This window comes from Penicillium alfredii (assembly GCF_028826965.1).
Source record: "Penicillium alfredii strain IBT 34128 chromosome Unknown utg000005l_segment0_segment0, whole genome shotgun sequence".
NCBI classification, from domain to species: Eukaryota; Fungi; Ascomycota; class Eurotiomycetes; order Eurotiales; family Aspergillaceae; genus Penicillium; species Penicillium alfredii.
The window spans coordinates 684,823-700,916 of NW_026622702.1; the positions used below are offsets into that span (position 1 = coordinate 684,823).

Here is a 16,094-nt window from a genome sequence, read left to right on the forward strand (position 1 = left end):
CGTTTCGTGGCTAGAACCTAAAAGCTACTATAATATCTAAGTCTTCATTAGGTTCTATAACTTTTATTAATAATTTATTTATAATTTCTTTTATATTATAGTACTTTTAACTATATTATTTAAAAAAAGTAAGAATAGTAAAAAATCTAGGAGTTACAAATTTATAATTTTTAAAAAAAATAGCGATTTAATATCTAATTATAGTCTTTCGTAATATATCTTTATTATAATACATTAATCCTTAATATTAAATATATATTAAAATAAATATATTAAATTAAGAAATAGCTAGTATTCTTTTTTTAGCTAGATAACTAAGATTAGTATTATCTAGTCGCTTTTTAGTCGAAATTATTCTCTATACTAGACTAAGAACTTTTTATAATTATATATTTCTTTAAATATTAAAGATAGTATTTAGAATATAGCTAATTTACTATCGAAGTATTATTAGACTATTTAAATCTTTAATCCTTTATAAAATAAATTAAGCTAAATAGAAAATAAATCTATTAATATATATATTTTATGCTATTTAATTTTATAATTAAGTACTAATTAGGAAAAAGTAATCTTATAGATAGACTCTTAAAAAAAACCTAATTCTATTTAGAAAGATACTAAAAAAAGAATTACTTATATTATTATAAAAATAGATCATGATTAAAAAGCTATTATTTAAGTAATTATAGTTATAGACCTTATCGCTAAAAAATCTTAGTTTAAATCTAACGAGATACTTTTAGAGGAAGATAATCCCTAATTTAGTATCTATATAATAAAAAGCAAAAAAGAGTCTATTAATATAAAAGTAGCTAACTAGGCTATCTAAGAAAAACTTATAAAAGATAAAAAAATATCTTAATATAAGATATAAAATATTTATAAAAAAGAGTATATCTATTTAGTAGAAATTAGTACTAAATTATAAATAATAATTAAATAGATCTAAAATAAGGACCTAGAGATATAAAGGCTAAAAGCTGTGTTAAATTAGATATCCAAAAACTTTAAGAATTAGGGTATTAACCCTAAAAGCCTTTTTAATTTAAAAATTAACTCTTTATTCTAATAAAGAAGAACCTTAGAAAGAAATTACTAAGTATTTATTATAATAACTTTTTAATAGGCTATTTTAGGTAAAATAAAACTAAAATATTACTAAAAAAGAAGTTTTACTAGATTAGATTTTAGGATAATATAAAAAAATATATCTAGATATATATAATATATTAAGGAATAATAATACTAAGATATCGCTTATATAATAAACTAGAATCGCTACCGATATTATTATAGCCTTTTAGCGAACTATTAATAGATTTTATTATAAGGTTACTACTAAATAGAAATAGAACCTAAAAAATTAACGCAATATTAATTATTATTAATAGACTAATAAAATAGTCTCTATTCTTCGCTATATTAATAATAATTAACGCTATAGAACTTATAGAATTATTTTAGATCAAGGATTATTTTTTATTAGTAAATTTTAGTTAAAGCTATATTATTTTAGTTATATTAAACTCCGTTTTTAATAGTATTTTATCTATAAACCGATAACTAAATAGAGAGAGTAAACTAGATACTAGAACACTATCTTTATTATTTTATCGGTAAAGAATAAATCACGTAGCTAAAATTACTTAGAAATATATAATTTATATATAATAATATCCCTAATATAATAATAAAGAAATCTTTATTCTAGATCTTAATAGGATATTCGCCTAATTTCCGAATATATACTAAGGATAATACGTTTTTTAAAGAGGTCCTAATAATAGAAACACGCGATAAAAAACTATAAAAGTTAAAATAAGACTTAATAGAATAATAGTAAAAAATAATAGAAATATAAGCAAAATACTATAATAAAACCTATAAAAAGATATTATTTAAATATAAAGACTTAGTTACTCTATTAATAAAAAACTTAAAATTAAAGATAATAAAGAAATTAGTATCTAAGTTTATTAGACCTATCCGAATTCTTAAAAAGATCGGATTATAGATATATTAACTAGTTCTACTAAACTAGTATAATCGGATTTATAATATATTCTATATATTATTTCTTAAACCCTAGAAATAGAGGGATAAAAAGTAGAATAATAATAAAAATATACTAATACTAGAACTATAAGATAATAATAAATAGGAAATTAAAAAAGTAAAATATTTTTTTTATATTTTAATAAAAAATCTTATTTCTTAGTTAAATCGAAGAGCTAGCTATTAGAATATAATTAGTAGATCCTAGAAAAAGATATAGCGAATATAAAAGAAGCTATTATAAAATATAAGAAATAAAGATAAAAGAGATAATAAGATATTATTTAAAAAGAAATCCTATAAATTAAATAGAAGGCTACCGAAACTCCGCTAGAACAATACTAATATTATTATTATAAAATAGCGGTATAAATATAGAACTTTACTTAAAATTTAGGAATAGGAATAAAGAAATTCTTTTCTAATTATTTTAGATAATACTTAGTATCGGGATTATTAATTAGATTAGGAACCGCTAGATTAGGATTATATTTATTCTAAAATATTATCTATAGGGTTACTAAAGCCCCTATTTCGCTATAACTTAATATATAAAACTATTAATTTTTAGAACTAAATAGAGAAGTTGCTAAGACTAGAACTTTTAGAGGTATTTCCCTAAGAGATTCTTAGATAGAAAGATATAAATAGTTATATTCTAATAATAGATAGCGATATATATTATATAAATCTTACGTTAGGTCTACTAGAATATTAACGGAATTATACTAATATAAATAATCCTATTTACTATAATTAATTTATAAGTAGTAATAAAAGAAAACTAGTAGCGATATATTAACTTTATTATATTAAAGGCTTTTATAAACTTTATCGTGGCTTTTCTAGCCGCGATTAATACGTTTTTCTTTTATTTATTCTCTTTTTTCTCTTTCTTCTTTTTTTTTTTAAGAATATCTTTGTAAAGGATATACTTGGCAGGGTATAAGGCCTGTCGATCAGGTAAAGAAACAAGGGGAGAGAGTAGGAGAAACAGTATATCTTTATTACTATCAAGACTGAATCTTGTCTTGCTAGCTAGATACGAGAGTATCAATTTATTATACAATATCTTCGTAACTCCCACGTATTATCAATAATATAAACGACTGAGTCTCTATTATGTATCATGATCATTCTACTGTAGAGTAGATCAAGTAACGAGTTCTGACTTCGTTCAGGATCATGTGATGTCACCTGATTCACCCCTTCTGTCAGTTGGGAATAACCTCATGTCTCACCATCTTGGTAGACCCTTTACAATCTTTAATTAAGGGCTCTAGTAATTCTTTATTTAGCTAATTAAGGATTACCTATAGATTATAAGTATTCTTAATTATACCCTCTATAATCTAAAGAATATTAGTATAAATTAAAATAAAATACCGCGGAACGTACTATATTATATAACGCGTTATAAATAGAATACTACCGATAGATAACTAAAGCTATTATATCTAGTTTATATTTAACGATAAAAAGCGACTTAAAATTATATACTTTAACTTTAGTCCGAAAGTATTTAGTATACTATAAAAAAATAAGCGAAAAGATAATAAAACGCGCTAGCCAATATAATAATTAATCTAAATAATAATAATAAGATATAATAATAGTAATAGTTATAAAAAAATAGGAAATAGTAGAAATAGTAAGAAATAGATAACAAAACACGATAAGTATAACGTAAGAGAGAAAAAAGAAGAAAAAGAGAGTTACTACTCAAAAATATAAATAAAGACTTAAATATATAATTCGTTATATCTTTATTTACTAGTTAACTATATAATCTCTCTATTACCTCGATAGTAAAGTAAACAAAAACCCTACAAAAAGATACCGCGTTAATACGCCTATATTATAGCAATAAAATAAACGTATTAGTTAAGACTATCTAACCTTAAAAGAGGGGATAATTATAAAGGGTCTACTAAAATAGTAAGATATAAGATTATTCCTAACTAATAAAAGGGATAAATAAGGTAATATTATATAATCCTAAAAAAGTTAGAACTTATTATCTAATCTATCTTATAGTAGAATAATCACGATACACAATAGAGACCTAGTTGTTTATATTATCGATAATACATGGAGGTACGAAGATAATATATAATAAATTAATACTCCTATATCCAGCTAGCAAGACAAGATTTAGTCTTAATAGTAAAAGATATACTACTTTCCTTTACTCCTCCCTTTTATTTCTTCACCTGATCGATAGGCCTTACACCCTGCTAAGTATATTCTTTATAGGTAAATTCTCCTATTTATAAGGATTTTGTCGATATGGGCTTATAATATCTATAATTCGCTTTATAAAAAAAGGCAAATTAGTCTATATAATAAAAAATGTCTTAAATTATTGAGTAAAAAGAGCTAAGAATTATTTTAATTATTTTTTCTAAATTTAAATCAAGTAAAGAAATTTGCTAGTTAGGTTTAAACCTTCTACAGATAAAATGGAAAATCCTAGGGTATTACTTTATCTAATTATTTAGGTTAACAGGTTAATCTATAGGCTAACCTATTAACTTATTTTTTAATATCTAATAATCTTTTTGTAAAGGGTTCCCAAAGATAGCGGGGCATAAAGCTATTCCTAACTAATAAAAGGGTAGATTAGGTGATATCACATATTTCCGGAGGAATAGAAAGTTAGATCTTGCCACCTAATCTATACCTTATCGGAATAACCACGATACCCGGTCGAGACCTAGTCGTCTATATTATTCATAATATATTATATACCAAATTAATACTCCTGTATTAGACTAGTAAAATAAGATTTAGTTTTAATAGTAATAAGGATATACTATCTATACTATTATCTTTCTATTTTACTTTCTTTATCTAATCGATAGACTTTATCCCCTATCTAGTAAACAAAATATCCACTGAAATAGGTTCAGTAGGTTAACCTATTAACCCACGGGATAGGTCAAAAAAATCTTAACCCGCCTACAGATTAAGAGGTTTGACCCACGACCCACCTATGGGGTGGCCAGTGGGTTGACTATATAGGTTGTCCACGGGTCTATCCAGGTCTAGTCCTATCTAGGTGCTATTTATCTACTCTCACAATCCCTCTATAACAGTACACAAAAAGTTAGATAAAACTTTACATAGCCCATAGATATTGGAAGGGTGAGGTTAAACACGACTGAAGAAGTACATATAGGCAGCCTTCTTCATTTCTTCAACGTCCTCGAACCGTACAACCTTTTCATCATTGAACATGACCCATGACCAGCTTGTTTGACCCGGCAATGTCTTGCGAATCAAGGCCACATAATGTCTGCTCCATGTCAGTATATAGCTTGAACATATATGAATACTCCTGTAAGGCACTTACCCTGCGTGAACAGAGGTTCCCTTGTGGCACACAATAGACCGCAATTGATAGCGAGCTGGTAAACTGTCGTAGCCGGATATTCCATGACCACTATCAGCATCACTACTGTCAATGCCATGCCTTTGATCCTCTGACCCGTCGTCAGGGTGGCTGAATACCCAGTCAAGAGCCCTATTAACATCGCCATCGGTCGCCGCCAATGCTCGCCGAGCACGGGGTGCCTCGATGCCCATCTCCCCCAGCTGAGACACCTTTGACGCATCTTGTTCATGTTCTCCAAGTCCACCAGTCGGTTGTTCCAGGGTAGAAGGTACGTCAATTTCTGGATCTTCCATGTGGGCGAATAGCCAATTCATGGCAGCTTCAGGATCGGAGTTACCAGTTGCGTGGAGAGCCTTTTCACACCGTACAGCAGGGAATCCCATGCTTAAAAGTTGATCCAAGACTCCTGGGTTGGGGGCAAAAATCGTGGTTTCCTTCACCTCTGGGAGAAGCTCTTCACCTGCATCATGCTCGGCAGCAAGGTAGGGACCAAAATCCACAGGCTCATCATCGACTTGCACAGGAATGTCTAGTTTTGTGGGGACCCAGTTCACAAGTTGAAAGCGACGAGCATTGACTGCTAGCTCCTGGGGCAATGTCTTGAAGGACGAGCGCTTCGAGAAACCATCTTGACTGCCGCATGCGGGGCATTTAAGCTCAACGATTTCCTCTGAAGTGAATATATCCAGACACTCGGACAAAGTCACTGAATCGTACCGATTTGCCGCAGTTTCGTGAGACGAGGAACGACGTGCAGGCACTGCAATAGAGACGTTGTCTTGTTCATCCACCCTATAGCGGACCTTCCTGCAGCCTAAGCACTGAAGACGCTGCTCAACCTCGAATCGAAAATGTTGCACAGGATTAACCTGCCCCTTTGGGTGGCTGGAGAGGCTGATCGACTTGAACAAATGCAGCAGGAATTCAAAGGCATCTTGTTGCCTCATCGTTGCAAATTCCTCATGACCCTGTCCAACTAGATACTTGAACATTGCTGGAGGTAGACCCTTTTGATGGGGAACTTCCGGAGAGCTAGGGGACGCAATAACACGCGAATCCGGGCGAGAGTACCGCCCCGAGAGTATACCATCTGCAAGCTTGCGCATTTGTGTCTCGAGGTCCTGTGCGGGTGTTTGGCATAGCGGCGGTTCCTCGTTTGGGTGGAAATATCTGGTTTGAAACCCCGGGACCGAAAAGACGCACTGCATGATACTGGACAAGTAGCAGCTGTTCCCAAGATTGGCCAGGCCCGTGAACCCAGGGCCATAAACTGGCGTCAGTTCACGACCATCCTCAGTAGTCATGGAAAACTCCCACTGTAGGTTATGTTCGACTTGCATCTCCATAAGGCTCTTTTCGGTTTTCTCCCGCCCAGCCAGATAAATCCCCCAATGTGCAAGGTGTGAGGAGAGCTCTGGGTCTGTTCTCTCCTCGTTGCATCTGTAGCAGTAGATATCTGCTGAGCCTTCTGCCGTGATAGAGCCAAGCTTGACGGCAGCAGCATGGGATGTTGAATCTGCATGGGCAAGAGCATGGGAGTTTCCACGAGTTCCACCGAATTGACTTCGTCCACAGCCAATGTTCCCGCATTCCAGGCAAATCCAAAGGTTCTCTGTCAAGTCGCAGGTAGTGCAATGACTAGAATCTGCATAACCGGATAAGTCTCTTATCCAGAATAGTGTCTAGAGTCAAAAACAGAGAACCATACCCTGGGATTCGACACCTTTCCGATCTTGCTGAACCAGGTTAAGGGTATGTTCGCAAGGAACGAATTCTTGCTCCCAGGCTTTGACTTCCTCTCTTTTCGAAAAGGTCATGGCGGTCATAATACCTTCAATCACTGCGGGAAGTCTGCCGTCGGATTTATCCACGTCACGCCGAGAGCATGAGTAACACACTACAGATGTAGCAACATCATATCGGTCCTCTTCTGTCTCGGCTGCGATAGCAAGCTTTGAGATTTTCGGCGGGGGCTCGTCGCGCTAAAATTGTGAATCAGAAGCAATTTCACCAAATCGGGAAAGTAGTGCACGCCGTACCTGGACCTTCTTGGGAGTTCTTCGAATGTTCAAAGCTAGAGAGTGACCAAACCTTTGGTAATGAAGCAAAGCATGGTTTCTATCCCCGGCACATCCACCATTGAAGCAGTGGAGACATACATTCAAGCCCGAGTCACCATCCTTAGAGAACTGTTGTCAGACAGATGGAGCGGTGGAGTGGTTAGGTGGCATACAATCGAGTCAAAACACTGAGTGCAGTCTTCTCGGTAAACAGCCTGGGAGGGACCGGGTGGAACGAGGTCTACACAAGAAGGCTTGTCAGTGAATTCTTGTCCGTACACAAGCTGGACTTCTCACAAACCTGGAGCACCCGAATGGACACAAGAGGCCATATTGAGATTAGATGAGTCCTTGGACTCTGGAACTGCTGGCAAAATCAACCTATGGAAGATCAACCAAGGCAGTCAACTTCTGGAGCCAAGTGTCAAAGAGTGTGAGGTGTGAAGGAAGCCAGAAGAGCTGCGGTGGGGGCATTGCCAATTACCTAAGAACGTGGGGTGCGCTCAAGATGACCTACGTACGTAGTCACCTAAATAGGCAATAACACCTTAGCAACGTCGGCGGCCTGAAAACTAGATCATGTGATGGTGGGGTCTGCCACTTAACGCGTTATTTTCCTTGCACGCGTCAAGATTCCCCGACACGGCTATGCTCGCGCCTTGGGCTGTCCATCGTTGACCCTGATTTGCACTCATCATCTCTATTTATTTTCAACTCTCATTCCTCGGCAGCTTTTCGTTGTCATCCAACTCCAACATGGCCTCAGACGCGGCATCCCAGGTCTCGGTCGGGGCTCTCAGGTTGGTTTTCCGTCACGGCTGCCAATGAATCCTACAGTAATAACTTTGCCCAGTGCCATTTTTGACGACAACAAGGCTCAAATCCATGACCCAATCGTCCAGTGTGTCCAGATCAAACCATTGCCACCCCAGCCAAACCACCCTGAACGCTACCGGGCTGTCTTTAGCGACATTGCCAACTATGTCCAGACCATGCTTGCCACTCGTACGTTTCTTGTCTTTTTACAGGCATACGAAACCACGGGAGGGTTTATTAAGTCTACTAGCAGAAGCCAACCATGTTGTTTCGGATGGGTCCCTACGAAAGGGGTGCTTTGTTCGACTCAAGTCGTTCCAAGCCAATTCTGTCAAGGGCAAGAAGTAGGTGGCCTGAGAAACTTGATTTCTACAGGACTGACCTTCTGCAGGATTCTTATCATATTAGATCTTGAGGTTCTGAGGGAACTGGGCGAATCTGAGAAAATTGGAGAACCCAAACCCCTCGAGAGCAAACCTGATGAGGAGGAAACCAACCAGCCCACCACAATTTCCACTAATGGATTTTACGGCTCCAAGATCCAAGGTGCCCAGCCACAGCCAAATCCCCGAGCGCAACCCATGCGAGCCCCCGCTGCGTCTGCTCATGCCACCATATACCCCATCGAAGCCATCTCCCCGTACTCCAATAAATGGACCATCAAAGCCCGTTGCACGAGCAAGTCCAACATCAAAACTTGGCATAACAAGAATGGCGAGGGGAAGCTGTTCAGCGTGAATTTACTTGATGACAGTGGTGAAATTCGCGCCACGGGCTTCAATGACCAATGTGACATGCTCTTCGACCTTTTCCAGGAAGGGAGCGTTTATTACATCTCCAGTCCCTGTCGGGTTCAGATTGCTAAAAAGCAGTTTACAAACTTGAACAGTGACTACGAACTCACTTTTGAGAGAGATACCCTGGTTGAGAAGGTACGCACACCATTCAAGGACACCCGAAACCCTTCGCCTGCGATGCCATACTGACCTCTCATTACCCTATTCATAGACGGAGGAACAAAATGACGTCCCTCAGATACGGTTCAATTTCACCACCATCGGTGATTTGCAGTCTGTTGAAAAGAATACAACTACAGATGTGATTGGGGTGTTGCAGGATGTCGGGAACGCATCCCAAATTGTATCTCAGGCGACCAAAAAGCCCTATGACAAGCGTGAGCTGACCTTGGTGGACAATACGGGATTTTCAGTTCGCTTGACTGTCTGGGGTGCGACTGCGAACAACTTCAATGTGATGCCTGAGTCTGTTGTTGCCTTCAAAGGCGTCAAAGTCTCTGATTTTGGAGGTAGAAGTCTGAGCCTGCTGAGTTCCGGCTCAATGACCGTGGATCCGGACATCGGAGAAGCTCATCGCCTCAAGGGGTGGTACGATGCACAAGGCAGATCCGAGAACTTTACCTCCCACGCGTCAGTTTCAACTGCAGCCGACTCTACTGGACGAGGTGATCGATTCAAGACTGTTGCCCAAGTTCGGGAGGAGCAACTGGGCATGTCTGAGCAGCCTGATTACTTCTCTCTCAAGGCAACTGTGGTTTACATCCGACAGAGACAGGACTCGACTTGGTGCTACCCTGCCTGTATCTCGGAGGGTTGTAACAAGAAGGTGACCGAGCTCGACCCTGGGCAGTGGCGGTGTGAAAAGTGCGACAGAACCCATTCCAGACCGGAATATCGCTTTATCTTGCCCCTCAGTGTCAGTGATCATACGGGCCAGCTTTGGCTCAGCTGTTTTGATGACACCGGAAGACTGGTTATGGGCACATCGGCCGATCATTTGATGCAACTTCGCGACGAGGATCCCACGGGTTTTGACGAGGCTTTCCAGGAAGCTAATTGTCAGACATGGAATTTCAGATGCCGAGCCAAAATTGACAACTTTGGCGAGCAGCAGCGGTAAGGACGACTCTCCCCCTCTCCACCACCACCAAGGGCATCAATATTAACTGAGTGATTAGGGTTCGATATCAGGTTTCGTCGGCAAAACCAGTCAACTATTCCGAAGAAGCCTCTCGTCTTGCCGACATTATTAGCTCTTACAGAATGGTGTAGGTGAAGCGGCCCTGCAAAGCACCTAGGTTGCCTCGGGACGTCTGTTTGGCATTAACATGCCACCAACGTGTTGCTTGATTTGGGCTATGTATTTCCTATTCATCCAGTTCAGTATGGCATGCTTTCTCTGTTGTATTAGTGCTCAAGTAGTTGTGAATTAATCACGCCTCCCATCTCCCCTTGTCCCTAATGGTATTTGGTTGAAATTTGTGGTACTTGAGTATCTAAAGACAATGTAACTTGGCAGCGCAGGGAATTTTCATTACAAAATTACACAAATACTCCCTAGATATATCATTTCGGGTTGTATGAACACAGATACGGTACCTATCCATGGATGTAGTTTAGCTGCGCGGTAGGGCGGTGAATGATGGCAATATCTGGTAGACTTTTTTTTTTCTTTTTCCCTTTTAAGAACCTTTGGGGGATTTTTTTTCACCTTGACTTGCTCCTGTAATTGCCGGTCTTCTTCTTCTTTTCTTTTCTATACTGTCGGTCTGATCCATTCCTTTTGCATCTCACAAAGACAGAGGTGTCTATCATGGCAAAAAGAACCCATCACCACGAGGCAGCGGAGCTGCACCCTAAGAAGAAATCAAAATCGGAGAAGCATGCGAAGTCCACCAAAGACAAAACCTCGAAAAAACAGGAAGTCGAAGACTTAGCTCAAGACAGTGGCTCCTATTCTCAATCCCGAGCACTCACTGAACTCCCTCAGTCGGACATTGATCAGTTCCTCAGCGACAAGTCAATCAAGATCACTGATCCTTTGCCCGAGGCCCCCAGTCTTCGTCCAATGATTTCATTCGATTATCTCCCTACTTGTGAAGGTGGTCTGTACGCTCAGCTCAAGTCGTTTTCTTCGCCGACGCCCATCCAGTCTGCGACCTGGCCCCTTCTCTTTGCTGGTCGTGATGTTATCGGCATTGCAGAGACCGGCAGCGGCAAAACCCTGGCGTTTGGCTTGCCCTGCCTTAAGAAATTGATGGACTCAAAACGAAGCAAGAAGCCTTGCCAGCCTACAGCAGTGATCATCTCGCCCACTCGAGAGCTTGCGATGCAGATCTATGACCAGCTCGTCAAGTTTTCCGAGTCTGGGAGAACAGATGTTGCCTGCATATATGGTGGTGTGAAGAAAGATGAGCAGCGTGAGGCTCTGAAAAAGGCCGCCATTGTTGTCGCCACCCCTGGCCGCTTAAAAGACCTTCAGAACGACGGTTCCATCAATCTTGGAAAGGTCAAATACCTCGTGCTCGATGAGGCGGATCGCATGCTCGACAAAGGTTTTGAGCAGGACATCAAAGACATTATCCAGCCCATGCCAGTTTCCAGGAGACAGACCGTTATGTTCACAGCCACTTGGCCTCGCTCGGTTCGAGAACTCGCGGCGACATTCATGAGCTCACCTGTGACGGTGACTATTGGCGGAGACCCCTCTGCTGATCCTCGCGCAAACACGAGAATCAAGCAGGTCGTCGAGGTTATCAACCCAAGAGATAAGGAGACACGGCTTATCCAGCTACTCAACCGATCCCAGAGGGGGGGAGCCAGTCTCCTGAAAAGGTTTTGGTTTTCTGTTTGTACAAGAAGGAAGCCATGCGCGTGGAGAAGCTCATCAAAACGAAGGGATTCAAAGTTGCTGGTATTCACGGCGATTTGAATCAGTCAGATCGATTCCGGAACCTTGAAGCTTTCAAGACAGGAGCATCAACCGTACTGGTTGCAACTGATGTGGCGGCGCGGGGCCTTGATATCCCTGCTGTGAAACTGGTGATCAATGCCACCTTTCCCCTCACTGTCGAGGACTATGTCCATCGAATTGGTCGAACCGGGCGTGCTGGCGCCGAAGGCCATGCAATCACCCTGTTCACCGAAAATGACAAGGCTCTGTCTGGCGGGTAAGTGAGATAAGAGTCTCATTCCTCGTTTGCATCTGGTGCAAAGGTCGAGCAGTGCTAATAGTAGACAGGTTGGTCAACGTTCTCAAGGCGGCAAAGCAGGAGGTGCCCGAGGCCCTGCTCAAGTTTGGAACCACGGTTAAGAAGAAGCAGCACGATGCATATGGGGCTTTCTTCAAGGATGTTGACACCGACAAAGCAGCGACAAAAATCGTGTTTGATGATTGATTCCTGTTTGATCTATTCTGTTTTGGTCCTTTTGGCGCTCGAGGATAAGTGAGGCAATCTCATGAATTGTTCCAGCACGAATTCTTTCTCCATATAGAGCCTATGGGGAGGATGTCAAACACGGGGGCCAAAGAAAAAGACGGGGAGGGGGATTATAACCTACACCAGGAGAGCGTAGGCACCACTGATTACAGATGCCCGGATAAGACCCAGTCCCGGTTTCAACAATCCCTGGTTGAGCATGACCACCGTAGTAATTATCCACAGAATGTAGCTGGCAGGCTGAATCGCAATATCTTGTAGACGTAGCCCATTTCCCTGTCGGCGCAGGTACGAACGGGTAAAAATAAAGCTCCAAAGAGTCCGCACTGTCATGTTCACCATGTTCGCCAGCACCAACCCATAGGCGCCCAGCTGGCCTATCTCCAGAAACAGGTAGGCAGCCAGAGCATAGCAAGCCGAGAAAGCGCCCATCCACGCCGTTTGCTTCCGGATTTCTCGCGGACTGGCTGCAGATGACACGAAGGCCTCGGTGATCCCATTGAAGGCCAAGAATGGAATATAGCAGCAATACAACGAGAGCAGATCACCAACTTTGGCTGAACTCCACTGACGACCCCCCAGGATGTGGAGCAGCTGGGGAACCATGACCGGGCCCAACGGGATGATAAGGATCGAGAGCAGCTGGTATGCGCGTAGGATGCTCACAAAGTGTTTCTTGGCGGTGTGGATGTGGGAACTTCTCGGGTTTCCAGTATCATATGGACTGAGGAGCGTGGAGAACAGGTTGCGACTACTTTCCTCTAGAGGCTGGAATAGGATACGTGCAATGAGACCGCCGTAGTTTGAAGCAAGAGAGTAAATGCCTTGATCTTCCAGGCCAGACAGGGCCGCCAGTATCATTGAATCACCTTGTGTGAGAAGGTGTTTCACCAGGGATTGGAAAAAGACACTTGCGGCAAGTGAGGTTAGCCGACGAGAGAATCGGCCCATGAAATAATTGGAAGAGTCGCTGCAAGCAATTAGTTTTCCTATCGGTGCATCTAATCCAGAGGTATAGCAAAGCGTACCTTGATTGGATCCGTCGAAGAAGAAATGTGAAGTGTTCCTCGCTGGTGGTTTTGAGAAAAGCTAGAGAATAGCCGCAGATGAGAGTGAGAGAATAGCTCAAGTGGCCGAGGGCAAATGGTAATACCCCGACATCATAATTGGCCCTCGCAGCATACAGAAAGACCGAGCAAGTTGTGAGGCTTTTAAGGAACGCTGCAGGAACCTCGACGGCGGCACGTTTCTCATACAGCATGCGCTGCTGAACCACGGCAAAGAATGGTTCGACGCTAATCTCCAAGAGCGATGCAATTCCAGTCATGATCAAACTTGGGTAGAAAAAGGGGGCTTGTGAGGTTTCCTGTGGCACAAGCTGCTGATAGAGCGTAGTAAGCATAAGACATATCGGTAACCCGAGGACGAGGCCCAGGTAAGATATGTTCACGACGGATTGTGATGCGAGAGACTGGATATTCACCAAATCGGTCTCCCTTTTGCCGGAGCCTTTTGCGTGGCTAGGCGAAGCCGAAATAGTGATCTCAGGCTGTCTTTGGATAGCCATGCGGATACTTTCCCGCGAAAAGTACAAGATAGAAACCTGGTAAAGCTCGAGCTGAGCCGCTATCCCTAGCACGATTGGCGACAACGCTCGTAAAATCAGCTGGTTCGAGGCAAATGTGAAGATCCTCGATGCCAGTTGAATGATGATCAGGAATGTCGCGCCCATGGCAGACGACGACAGCATTTCACCCGAGCCCGTTTCGTCTGGGCGGGCCATAATGCTTGTTTGTGCTTTGGTCTCTTCCGTTACCCGAAGGTGTGGTGACGTCCAAACTGTTCTGCACGATTTCATCAATCAAGCCAAGCAAAAATCCGATCCACGGGGTTGACTTGTTGCTGGAGAGGGTGGATCAGCTCACGTCGAACTCGAGGAACGGAAGTTTTGGTCTAGTCGACATGGCTGTATTATTGATTACACAGAGATACAGCATTTCCGGTATTTGGTATGTATTCCCACCGCATGAGAGCGAGTCCAAGGTACTGTAGTACTGCGAGGTACAGTATGTAGAAACACACTCTACAAAGCAATTGCTAACGACGTCCAATGCTTACATCGATGTACCCAGTTATCTAGGGTCCAGGGAAAGTGACAGACAGAGAGAGAGAGATGTATTGTATCCTATACCTATGTATATCACAACATCTTTGAGGTGGCTTCATCTTAAGATACTGCTTTCCGTCAGACTGGGAGCTTCGACTAACGACGTCAATCCTATCAGTTACTCATCAAGAAAGAAACCCGAGCATCTAGACATCACCACCAAAGTCTGATCTAGAACGGAGGCAGGAAGAAAGGATAGCCGGCGTTCTTGGCTCTGAAAACGCTGAGGAGGAAACTGTACGTGCCGAAAAGAACAGTCGTCCAGATCAGCACAGCTAACTGTTGCCCTTTGACATCCTCCATCCGGGGGACCTTCAAGGCAAGCGCAATCGTAGCAAAGGAGAGAACAGCATCTGCATCAATGGTTAGAATTGCTCGGGGCAATAGGAAAAACGAGGCCCTCTTGGAGATTCACTTACAGATCGCAGCCACGATTTGTGTCTCCATTCCAAATTGGTTCTGGAATCCATTGGCAAAATAGCTGATCCCTCCCCGGCCATCACCCACGACGTAAGGTACTCTCCGGATATGGTTAAACATTTGACCGCTGGTGAAGAGGAGAATCGCGATCAGGCTGATAGCAGCCCAGAGATTCCGGTTTTGAACAATTGGCAGCACATACGGCGACAGCACTGTGAAGAGGGACACAACACCCATCAAAACCGTGATTACGGAGACAATTCGCATATAGTTGATGGGTCGAACCAAGGGAGGCTTTGGTCCTTCAGGAAGGTGACGACTGATCCAAGAGTATAGCTGATCGGCTGAGATCGGACTGGAAGTTGAATGCGTAAGCAAGATGAGTTGACGAGTAACGGTTGGCGGTCAACATACCCAGTGAACTCGAATCTAAGAGGATCTCCGTCCACCTTGGCGAAGGGACCAACGGTCGGAGGGAACATGAGGATCACAGGCGCAGTTTGGAGCATAAGCTGCCCCGGTTAGCCGGTTATGCCCCGTAAGATGTCGGAATTCGCCAATCACACCTTTTGAAAAACGGTCTTGCCCTGATCAAAGTCCAGCGTTCCAAAGATGACATTGACGCCATCGGGCTTGGGACCTCGATTCCAGCTTCGCGAGATCAGATCCCATTCCGAATCAAACTCGCGGCACATAAGACACCCAAAGCGAGCATCCAGGGCCGTTAAGATAACAGCCGCATAGTAATCTCGAGGTGCGGAGACCAATTCTTCATATGATGCGCTGTTCAAATCAACGGGCGCTGATCGGGACAGAGAATGGTATTTTTCGAATTTGTTCCTAGATGACTCTGCGGAAAGCACTCCAGACACGACCGAGAGGAGAAAGAACAGGGGGCCCCAAAGCTTCATTTTGACATGACAAGGGACCAGATAGCTC

At 41.5% G+C, this 16,094-nt stretch overlaps 4 protein-coding genes across 4 annotated transcripts; 1 reads left to right on the top strand and 3 right to left on the bottom strand.

Annotated features, from left to right (window-relative positions):
* Window positions 1–5,211: 5,211 nt before the first annotated feature.
* On the bottom strand, window positions 5,212–7,847 carry NUU61_003688 (ubiquitin-specific protease UBP14; the record flags this gene model as incomplete). The annotated part of the gene is made up of 6 exons (XM_056654270.1): window positions 5,212–5,356; window positions 5,414–7,100; window positions 7,164–7,437; window positions 7,615–7,644; window positions 7,689–7,756; window positions 7,817–7,847. 6 exons carry the CDS (start codon window positions 7,845–7,847, stop codon window positions 5,212–5,214), a joined length of 2,235 nt encoding a protein of 744 aa, XP_056512297.1.
* Window positions 7,848–8,271: 424 nt separating this feature from the next.
* Window positions 8,272–12,526, top strand: NUU61_003689 (Nucleic acid-binding OB-fold-containing protein; the record flags this gene model as incomplete). Its single annotated transcript, XM_056654271.1, has 9 exons — window positions 8,272–8,315; window positions 8,369–8,520; window positions 8,582–8,675; window positions 8,723–9,263; window positions 9,340–10,244; window positions 10,307–10,396; window positions 10,953–11,880; window positions 11,940–12,298; window positions 12,370–12,526. The coding sequence occupies 9 exons, from the start codon at window positions 8,272–8,274 to the stop codon at window positions 12,524–12,526; spliced, it is 3,270 nt and encodes a 1,089-aa protein (XP_056512298.1).
* Window positions 12,527–12,685: 159 nt separating this feature from the next.
* On the bottom strand, window positions 12,686–14,351 carry NUU61_003690 (oligosaccharide translocation protein RFT1; the record flags this gene model as incomplete). Its single annotated transcript, XM_056654272.1, has 2 exons — window positions 12,686–13,538; window positions 13,597–14,351. 2 exons carry the CDS (start codon window positions 14,349–14,351, stop codon window positions 12,686–12,688), a joined length of 1,608 nt encoding a protein of 535 aa, XP_056512299.1.
* Window positions 14,352–14,906: 555 nt separating this feature from the next.
* Window positions 14,907–16,066, bottom strand: NUU61_003691 (OST3/OST6 family protein; the record flags this gene model as incomplete). Its single annotated transcript, XM_056654273.1, has 4 exons — window positions 14,907–15,088; window positions 15,155–15,510; window positions 15,570–15,667; window positions 15,722–16,066. The coding sequence occupies 4 exons, from the start codon at window positions 16,064–16,066 to the stop codon at window positions 14,907–14,909; spliced, it is 981 nt and encodes a 326-aa protein (XP_056512300.1).
* Window positions 16,067–16,094: the final 28 nt, after the last annotated feature.